Below are 11,365 nucleotides of genomic sequence, written 5' to 3'. Positions count from 1 at the left end.
AACACTAGTTAGAAGGGTTGAAACAACAAGTACCTTGTTTTATTCTTCTCACAAAGAAAGACCAATATTTAGCTCCTACAATTGAGACCCAATAAGTTGATGCCCTTAGTACCAAGAATGAGTTACAAGTCCATCTAATTCCAATTTAAATCTTTTTATTCAAAAAAAAAAAAAAAAAAGACTAACAAAGTACTAATGCAGTACTAAGAATTCACCAATAATATGCCATGCAGCAGTCACCGTTATTAGCATTAATGCATGATGGTCAAATGTAACACAATGGCTCACTTCCCATTGTGTTGTTTATCAAATATTCTATTCAATATCATGAATTATCCACAACATAGCACACAAAACCCACAAGATTGATGATGAATTATCCCAAAAGATGTAACTAAGAAGTCAGTGCCAAGCGGCTACAATCTGTCCTGAACCTCTCTGAACGTGATAATCAGGAATTATTATCACATTCACAGTGAGGGTATACTGCCAAAAGAACTGTACAATGAGCCTTTTTTTCTACCTTTTTTACATTATATAAATATTATGGCACAACAACCGAGAAAATCAGTAACGTACTTAATAAAGCCAAGAAAGGGTCAAAAAGACATACTCTGCTTTAGTATCTACAACTTTATCTCCCCAGTCTCTATCTCCTGTCTGCCTAGAATCTCTGTTTCGTTAGCATCTATGGTACAAATTCCCATTCAATCTCTAGACAAGTCGAAAATCAGTCTACAACTTTCACAGGGACAGAGGAGGGAACTCATCTTCATTCTTAAGGCGGAATAAATGACCTGAAGTCCTGAAAGCCCAAATCAGAAAGTGCTTTAGATAGCTTTCCGGCAACAAAGTGCAAAGGACCAAACTACAATAACATAACATTGTGATCCTACCTGTCATTTTTACCCAATGCTGGTTTTGAACATGGCACACTGTGCGAGACACTCCGGACCGGGAGCACATCGTCGGAGGAGTGTGTAAGCATATCCTTGGTAAGCTTCCCCAGAGATCCAAATTCTAGTCTACATGATGATCTTGTGAAATCATTGGCATGCGAATTTTCAATACGGCGATGAGAATGGCCCGATACGGCAAACTCCTCATGACCTTGAACAATAGATTGTACACCTGAACCCTCTTGGGTGCATTTTCCCGAAAAGTTAGTCTCAGAAAAAGTAGGAACCCGACCATTAATGTGATGAGGTAGGTCTGATACAGCAAACTCCCCATGACTTTGAACAGTAGATTGTACACCTGAAACCCCTTGGGTGCATTTTCCCGAAGAGTTAGTCTCAGAAAAAGTAGGAACCCGACCATTAATGTGATGAGGTAGGCCTGATACAGCAAACTCTCCATGACTTTGAACAGTAGATTGTACACCTGAAACCTCTTGGGTGCATTTTCCCGAAGATATAGTGTCAGAAAATGCAGGAACCAAACCATTAATATGATGAGGTTGGCCCGATACAGCAAACTCCCCATGACTCTGAACAGTAGATTGTACACCTGAAACCTCTTGGATGCATTTTCCCGAATAGTTAGTGTCAGAAAAAGCAGGAACCCAACCATTAATGTGGTTGCTATTATACATGTGCAACTGAGTATAAGTTCCGGATGCCAGATTCCGGTCCCATCCTTTAGGTATCTCCGGACAAGAATAATTCTGCAAGACATCCAAATGAAATCTTTACAAAAATGGAGCTTCACAAAAATTATTGACGAAAACAGAGCCTTGCATATTTAAATATGCTCAAACATTCCTAAAAGAAAAAAGAGGAGAATCACATCAAAAAGACCCTGAGCTTTAGAAAGGGAAGACTGGCATACTTAGAGAAACTGAAATACGTGACAAATGAGGAAAGAGAAGCCTGCAGAAAAGGGAGGAAACAAATACCGTATTCAGAGAGTAAGTGCCAGTTCCCCGTGCCGATTCTTTCACTTCGGAACTTAACATAGCAGTAGATGGTAGAGAGTAACAAGAAAGTTGAACAGTTGGACACACAAACATATTATTCATATTCATTTGCGAGAAAGGTTGATGTCTCTGCGGCATTGATTGTTGGACAGTATGCCAGAAGTTTTCACTTTGAAACCAAGATGGTGACGATGGATAATTGGACAGTGCAGGTGCTGACAAAGAAAACCCATGGCAACATTGTCCATAAAGCAAACTGCGTATATGGCTATCATAGTCCCCATTTAAGTCGGCTAAAGGATTTATAGCTTCCATATCTCCAGCCAAGCTAGCAGAGTCCTTTTCCCGTATATCAAGAGATAAACTTTCTAAAATGCTGGTCTTTGGACTCGAGATTGCTGAACCACCAGACCAGATGTCCTCGCTATACTCTGTACCTGACTGGTATATGCTGCTGCTCTCCAGAGGGTTATCTCTGGTTTCTACCCAAAAATCAGAGCCCAACTTCTCATCAATACAATCAGATAGGTCACTCTGGCACAAACTTCCAGGCCCACAGTTCCCATGTCCAGAACATGGTTCACTGAAGTTACAATAAGTAGTACTGTATTGCTTCCCAGAAGGAGAACTCATGTTATTTCCTGTACCTAAACACTCAGATGTACCATTCACAACATTCAGATTTGCAGAAATACAAGCTGCAAGATCATTTCCATCTCTAGATAGACAAAGTCCTGATACTGCTTGCCCATCTAAAAAGTAGCCATTTCCTGACACCATACATGACAAAGCCCCATTCATCGAGTTACTCTCCAGTGCAGATCTTGGTATTGAATATTTATAAACCATTTCCACATTATCATTCTCCAAATCACCCTCTGAAAATTTGAGCAGAATGTTATCGTCACAATAAAATTCAGCAGGGAACAATGAAGAAAATGCGCCTTCATCATCAAAATTTGGGCAAGAATTCTGTAAATGAGCAAAATGTTTGCATCCATGCCTCTCAAGGGTGTTTGCAAAGAACTTCTTGATCTCATTGGCAACTTTATCAGATGGTGACAAAAGAATGCGCCCAAGCTTGCAGGCCCCATACTTAAAAGCCCTACTTATTCGATGGAAACTACCTGGAGGCAATCAAAGTAATAATCTAGACGTGAGGAATAAAAAGAAGGAAACAAATCCACCAATATTACCAACACAAAACACCAAAAACATGCTCTTATATCTAACATAGTACAAATCATATGCTAAAGCTTACAAGTATAAGAACTTCTCGCAAAACTTATCTGTTCCTACGCAGGTCATGGTGATAGAAATTATATATGCTCCAATACTGACTCCAGTTAGAGAATAGTCAGTTGAGTAGAAATGCGTGATTACTCATAAGGTATTGGCTATAAATGAAAAGGTCTCATCACTACAAGTATTTGTTTATCAGGGATCCAGAAAGAGGTAGCAAGTACATCTTTTGCCAGTAATTCAATGAATGAATTTGACCACTTGATGACCTTGAATCCAATCAAATGGTAACTTTAGTAATCCTGTTGTGGGAAAAAATCAGAATGCAAAGAAATATAGGAACTCTTACGAAGAATCCAGAAAAAGATTTCTTCTAAATACTCAATGACCAGAACCACAGCACCAGATCATAAGATTCTTTAAATTCTTTACAACATTCTCCAAGTAAACAAAGTACAAGAAAATGTGAAGGAGGAACCGGTGCGTTTCAATTTATGTAATGTAGTTTGACTTGGAACAAAGTTCAAAAAGAAAAAAGAAAACTTTTGAAACTTGTGGTCTAAAACATGCCATAATAGTTGTGTGGCTTGAAACTTGTGGTCTTAAACATTCCAAAACATTTATGTGGCTATAAAAGCTTCTCATTAAGGGTAAGATGGGTAAAATTAAATTGTTTTCAAATATAGAAATGTGTCAATTATTTTCGGAACGAAATAATAAGGAAGGTATGTCACATAAATTGAAAGGAAGGGAGTAATTATCTTCTTAGTACAAAGTAGAAAGTAATGATTCAAGTTTACCTCTGTGGACACTGCGCCCCAGGTTATTATTTTCTTTCAAGGGGTCAATTATATTTAGATACTTTTGTTGAAATGCTCGTGTGTTCATCTCAGCGTCTCTGGATGGAACTGAGAACATTTCCATACAGTTTCTCAAGAACTCCTCACTAAGCAACACATTGTTCCTTACATTATCTGGCATATCAACTGCGGAGAGAGAAAAGAGATAACCATAAGTAAAGCATTGAAGAAGGATATATCAAATTCTTCCTGCAACTAAACCATAAAAAGATATCCAATCATTTTGTAAGTTCATGCATGACCATAGCCAAAAATTCGTAGAGGGTCATAAACATGTTAGAGATAGTGCAAGCAACTTATAAAGAATGAAAAAATATGCACTGCTTACCCACTATGTCAGGAAGGGATGCTTTGCGAACTGGACCATTCAAACTGACACAATAGATGTCCCAATCAAATTTGCTGTAGTAATCCAAAAATCGGTAGAGAACCTAAAAGAGAGCAAGAAAATGACTATTAAATAGAATCATGCATGCATACCAACCAATAATGTCCAAAACTGACAAGCATGAAGCAAGCACTTACCTCTAAAGGACCACTTAATGATGAATGGAACATATGAAATATATATAAGACCAGAATTTCCAAAGCATATGTGGAAATCAGCCCGTGGTGTGCACCAAGAATACGGCTTTCATAATAGCACCAAGCCTTAGCCAAAATAATGCTTCGCTTGAAAAGATGATTTTTACCAACAAGACGGTCTATCTGTGCTCAAGGAACAAAGAAATCAAGAAGAATATAGGATCAGATGCTCATAACCACATCTGACATTAAACAGAGTAATACGATTGTACTTATGACATATGGCTGTCCAAACTTGCACAGGAAATAAAAGGGAGATAAAGCAAATGCTCTGCGGAGTTTGAGTTTACAAGCTGACCCAAACCCCAACAACAAGTGAAAGATCACATTTATGACATTTATTATATCTCTTTTCTAAACACCCTCCCCAAACCCCACTTGTGGGAATATAGTGGGTATGTTGTTATTGTTGTTGCATTTTTAAACACAAACTGGAAAGAAAGATAGGTAAGCACACTGCAGAGAGGAAGTTAAGAGTAGATGCCAACACCATCATACATATAAAACTAGCAAAGTTACTAACAATTGAAAATAAACATCGTCCGTGATTTGGGGACACGGTCAGGAAAGAGAGACAAGATCTGACTACTCATTATCCTACATCATCGAACAGTGAACTGCAACAGTGAATCAATACCTAAACCCAGAAAAGGGTTTAGTCTGTACCATAGATGCTTATAGAACTATTTCACATTCCTCCATAATCGAGATCCTCGCAACAATCTTTCCTAAAGAGTCCCCACAACTAAATTAGCACACAATTGATCTATCACACAAGTTCCAACAAGATTATGTGAATATTGACAATATGCTCTGAACTTTACCTGCTCAAGGAAACAAAGGGAACAGAGTCCTCCTAGCTGATTAAAGGATATGTCAATCACAGTATTTTGTACAAGGCATTTCACGAGCTTTACCTGCCACCAGCAATCCAAATTTCTCAATAATAAAACGATCAGAAGATCAATTAAGCATAGGTGATAAAACTACTGAATTATTAGACACTATTAATAGATTCTTCAAGACAACCAAAATGCTAAAGCAAAATTGTCAATCTAAAATCACAATGTAAACCTCCAAATAAATTAAGAATGCTGAAGGTTCCACTATGCCTATAATCAAATAAACTTCTTTGAGCAGCAGCATACTGAGACAAATATTTGTGAAAACAACTAGAAACTGCAGAGAGCTGCGAAGAACTTCATTCATTCAACTTGTTTCATAGAATCTTGAAAACAAAACACTTCCACCATAAAGAGTTAGAGAAAAAACCTCAGCATCAATAAATTGGGCATCCTTGACATCAAACTCAGCATTTTCTCTATTTTCCTCTTCCTGTAGAACAGCAAGAACATCACGGGCCAATGCCTCTTCACCATAATTACTGCTCAGTGCAGTCAAATCGATGTCACCATCAGGAAGGTACGTCTTCAATGGTACAGATCCATATGGAAAAACCTGTACAAGAAGCAATCAGCCTCAGCATTATTCAGTTACCGAAAAAGAAAGCAAAGTTTTCCTATTGACTAATTCAGTTCAAGGATCATCAGTTGGAAAGTAATGTAATTCTTTGTTTAAGAAAAACAAAATCGCATAGTTCAATCTGCAGCAAGATCTTCCATATTCAACCAATACCAGAAAAACAACCGGGACCTAATCTGAAGTGAGAATACTTTAACAAATTTTACCCGAAATTCAGATCATAAGAAATAAGATGATTTCTTTTTCATTTCACATCAAACTTCCATTACATATCACTAGAAAATTTAAAACTAAATGATACTAATAAGATTAACGCTGTAATATGTCATAGATATGTAAATGCATGCTATAAACACTATGTAAAGCCATTGAGAACCACAAAATTACATATAACTCAGAAATATTTTGGTCTACCATCCAGAAATTAGTTAAGTACATGTCACGTTTGAGGAGCGCTAATTTAAAGGTCAAACCATAATCCTCTAAAAGACCTTCGCAGTACCTTGTCAGACCAATAAATCCTTATAGAGGCCAATTAACAAGTAGTCCAAACACAACAGGATCCAAGAAAAGCCCATCCCGCAACCATACGTCAAACTATCAACATACTATTTATTCTCTAAGACCAAAAATCAGATAACGACACATAACATTCTTTAGAGATTTTCAAGCCCCAATATCTGGAAATGACTTGAATATTTTAACAACGGAAAAGGGTCAGATGTGTCCCTGTACTATCAAAAATTAGTTATTAGTAACCCCCCACCCCCCCACCCCCGGGTTATACTATCCTTCACTATCTACCCCTGCAGTTACCCATTTTAATATTTCTGCCCCCACATTTAACGGACTCTTTCTATAAGACACGTGGCACGATCTTAAACAATCTAACCATCTACCCTTTTACCCTACCCGTTCAGCCCCGAGCCGATATCAGTGTTGTCAAAGGCGCGCTTAAGCCCTGAAGCGAGGCTCAAAACACGTTGAGTGCTTCGCCTCGCTTTGTGGGCGCTTTAGTGTCGCATCAAATCTCTAAGGCATACTTTTCCTTGCCAATGAGTGTAATCCTGAAAAGGCGACATTAAACAATTGATATTTCACTTTATCGTGAATTGTTTTTCAATTTCTTTGTCCATATAATTGTTATTCGTGCTTATAATGCTTAGTCTTGGACTACATGCATATTTTTACTTTTTCTCCCGTAGCGCCTTTTTTCATTAAAGCCCACGCTTTATTTGCGCTTTGCGCTTAAAGCACCAACGGACCTTAGAGCTTTTTTGCGCTTTTCGCCTTTGATAACACTGGCCGATATCCAAACCCACCCCAAAAGAACCCTAAATTTAATCCATACATATGGATCTTCTCCTTCGTTTATATGGAGGAAACTGTTTCAAGCCATCTAAGGCTGCTGGATTCAAAAAAACAAAATCAGATAATTCTTTAACTTCGGTATTTAGGGAAATCCGTAGTAGAAATTTCAAGTTTGAGTTTTAAGAGTTGGTTGTGTTTCAAATCGGGAGCTGAAAACTTAAATTCAAATTGTGGCTCATTGTTTGGACGATTTGGTATTCAAACACTAACTTTCAAGTTCTTTGTGATGCTGGTAGTTTGAGTTTTGTGTGGAAATTTCAGATCCACCATTGATGAACAAACTTTGAACTTTAGAAGTGGGTTTGATGTTTGAACTCGAAAAAGACGAACTGGATATTTTAATTTCGTTGATGTTTGTTCGAATTGGTGCTTTCTATTGTCCTTAGTATTGTTTATCAAGCTTCAGTTGTAAGTACACTACTTACAACTGTTGAAACTTGGATTGAAGAAGAAGAATCTCACTGCTAAAATTTCGAGAGCTATTCGTTCACAAAAATTAAAAAAACAGAAATGCCATTGTTGAACCTTGAAGGTCTTGGGATTGAACTAGATTGGAAGGTTATTTGGGACAAATTTGAACTAGATTTGGTCGACATTTGACAACTCAAAATGCAGCAATTGTTTATCTTCAAGAACTTTGCATAATTCTGAAAATTGCTGCAATTTTACCATTGCGCTTTAATGTGTTCTAACTTCATTTCTTTGTTTACTCTTGGTTAGATTAGCTTGGCATTAATACATATTATCTAAAATCTAGTTTTTATGTTCTTAAACTGAATCTAGTTTTTGTGTTCTTAAACTGTCTGTGCTAATTTTGTTCGCACTAGATTAGCTTAGGCCGGTGAAAAATATTAGTTTTCAAGGAAAGAGAATTTTGTAAAAGAAAGACCTAATGCAAAGAAAGAGAAGAGATGGATATAAGGAAAAGTTATAAATTGCACTAATGATGAAATTAAGGAGAGTGAAAAAGGAAATGTAAATGGGTTTGGAGTTACGGGTATGGATACTAGGTTGAAAATGGAAAATGGGTCTGGACACTTAAAAAACTGCCACGTGTACGCAGGGCACGACTCCGTTAAATGTGGGGGCAGGAATATTAAAATGGGTAACGGCAGAAATAGTGAAGAATAGTATAACGGGGATACTAATAACAATTTTTCGATAGTACAGGGACATATAGCATTATAACCTATGTTGCACGGACTCTCCAAAACAACTGCCGCACCCGGGTCAGATCCTCCAAAAATGCACTACTTTTGGAGGATCTGACACACACCCATCCACATTTTCGGAGCGGCCGAGCAGCATAGATTATGACTAAAATTAAGCATCCAATAGCAGTTGGATTAGGCTAAATCTGCAGTAGGATATCTGCTAACCATAGCACTTGGATTAGGCTAAAACTGTGGTAGGATATGCACAAAAAACAAAAGTGAAAGAATAAAGTATGATCATGAACTTTAAAAGAAACTGAATTGATTCAGAGGTATATATAGAATCATCTTAAAGGCGCTACTAATGACTTGACAGAAAAAGAAACATCAAATAGCTCGAGAGGAGTGTCATTAGTAAGAAAATGGCTAGCTGCTACATATTTCTACAACTTTCTAGGTGAACCATCAAAAGTTCAAACTTGATGCAGTCGGATCACGACCCCATGCTCTTAGCTGAAAAGGCAGTTATACTTCTATTAGTAAAATAAAAAATGCATTAGATAGACCATTCATCTTTCTCTTCTATTGGTGTACTGATGGGCAGATATAAATTTTGGTAAAGGAGTATAACTGCCAGAAGCAAATTCGTGGCTGAACACCACATGAGATTGAAGTAATTCTATCGCAATGATTCGAAAAGGCCCACAATAAATACCGATGAATAGATATAATTTTGGTAGGTGAGGATAACTGTCAGAAGCAATTTCAAGGCTTAACACCACAAGATACTGCCAAGATTATAGTAATTCTATCCAATGATGCTAAAAAGCCCAAAACAACTTTGATTCTCTTTTGGTTTCTCCTTCTTTCGCACCGGTACCATCATAGATTAGTAAAAAGAAGCCAAACAATAAATAGAACCTTATCTATACAGAAATCTAAGCTATCGCATATAAAAAGCGGGTCAGAGAATAATCTTAAACTCAAATAGCATTAACTAAATAAAAACAAGTAGTAATCAATTTCCTATTCAGTGAAACGAATGCAGCTTAACCACTGAATTCAGAAACGCAACTAACTGTAGAGGGGAAAAAGGGCATGCAAACTGAAAAAGGGAATTAACGAACCTCACAACCAAGGGAACATCGAATGAGTCTTTGCACGTAATCAATCACATCTTTTCTCTTTTCCTCAGTGTCAAGAGTTGGGTGAATACAATTCACCACTTCCTGAATGGTTTCTTCAGCAAGAAGCCAACGGTCCTCGCTAATTGACATAGGATCAGGGCTAGACAACAAGCTCCAACGTTGCTCCATTATCGTAACAGGGCTGTTTGTACCTCCGCAAGAACCCATAACAAATAACAACCAAAATTATATACCTAATTATCCCCAAAACAGAGCCTAGGGTTTTTGATAAGGCATCTGCGGCGGAGAAATACGACTGGTATTGGACTACATGGAAAATCTAGAGAGAGAGAGAGGGGTAGAGAGAGAAAATCGGATTATATATAGAATCTATACGTATATGTGTTGTTAAATCTGGTAGTATTAATATCAAAGAAGAAAAAAATGGGAACGTAAAATTCGGTGGAGGAGACAATTCACAATTGCCCTCACACCTTCTAATTCTAAATTCTAAATTCTAAATAAAAAAGAAAAAGAAAAACCCTCCACTCCTCAGACCTCAAACCGTGTCTCTATCTGCATGAAATTTGTATCTTTACACTTTGCTATATTTATAGGTATAGGTGTACAGGTTTGGTTTGATTGTGTTCTTGAATTGCCGCGAGTCGACTTTGCGACGCTACGAAAGGGGAAGCCTGAATATGCCTACAGATTCATTTATGTGTCGTTTTTTGGATATTATATCCATCTTTACGACGTCGTTTATTTCCTCTTTTCTACCTTTCCTCCAATCCCTTTTTTTATGATTGGGATTCCTGGTGACGATGGTGGGCTCCGTTACATGTGCTGGTATTTTTAAAATAATGTTTTTTTCATGAATAAATAAATATAACTCCAAAAGGCAATAACGATATGAAACTGCTTTCACCGCGTAATTCCATTTCCTGGCTCGGCCTCAACAACAAACACACCCCCCCCCCCCCCCAAACCACACCGGTCCTGCCAAAACCCCAAATGTAAAATATATAACCCCTTATGTCAATGGAAAAAGCAATTAACTACTTTAGAGATTTAATCAATTTACATTATGTATGTTGACGGGGACAAATTTGATCTTTTTCAATTTTCGATAAATATTATTTCATCATAATAATTGACTTGTTCGAATTTTCGTGAGATGAAGAAAAAAACAAAATTGTTTGTTACCTTAATATGAAAAACCTAGTTCCGATTCCGAAAAGCGATTTGGTCACTTCATTTTATGGTAAGTACAAATAATTTTTTGAGAAATTTATCTTTTCTATCTTTTTTTTCTTCTATTTTACGTTTCTTATATGTTTGAGAAATGCAAAGACAAAAGTCGAGCTTTATAGCTAATAAGTGTAAAAATTAGGAAAGAGATTTGACCAAATCTTTTTGTGGTAAAGACAGAATATGATCTTTTGATAAGTTATTGCATTTAGTTTCTTAATTAAGGATTTCGAATGTGTGTGGAGTACAAACAAGAAAAGATCATGTTGTTAAATATAGTTTACTATAGTATGATAATTTTTAATCATTTAATATATGATTATTTGTTCTTTGTACACATAATATATTCGATTTTACCTGATTGTAGTAAACACA

General features: G+C 36.9%; 1 protein-coding gene across 1 annotated transcript; it reads right to left on the bottom strand.

Annotated features, from left to right (window-relative positions):
• Window positions 1-365: 365 nt before the first annotated feature.
• Window positions 366-10,509, bottom strand: LOC107817369 (uncharacterized). The gene is made up of 9 exons (XM_016643178.2): window positions 9,740-10,509; window positions 5,878-6,063; window positions 5,430-5,522; window positions 4,546-4,728; window positions 4,349-4,451; window positions 3,961-4,146; window positions 1,898-3,045; window positions 897-1,666; window positions 366-805 (listed from the first exon to the last, which is right to left on the bottom strand). The coding sequence occupies exons 1-9, from the start codon at window positions 9,965-9,967 to the stop codon at window positions 745-747; spliced, it is 2,958 nt and encodes a 985-aa protein (XP_016498664.2). The 5' UTR covers window positions 9,968-10,509; the 3' UTR covers window positions 366-744.
• Window positions 10,510-11,365: the final 856 nt, after the last annotated feature.

This window comes from Nicotiana tabacum, chromosome 2 (assembly GCF_000715075.1).
Source record: "Nicotiana tabacum cultivar K326 chromosome 2, ASM71507v2, whole genome shotgun sequence".
Lineage (NCBI taxonomy): Eukaryota > Viridiplantae > Streptophyta > Magnoliopsida > Solanales > Solanaceae > Nicotiana > Nicotiana tabacum.
Note: the sequence above shows the minus strand (reverse complement) of the source record. Positions and strands in the feature narration are given on the sequence as shown.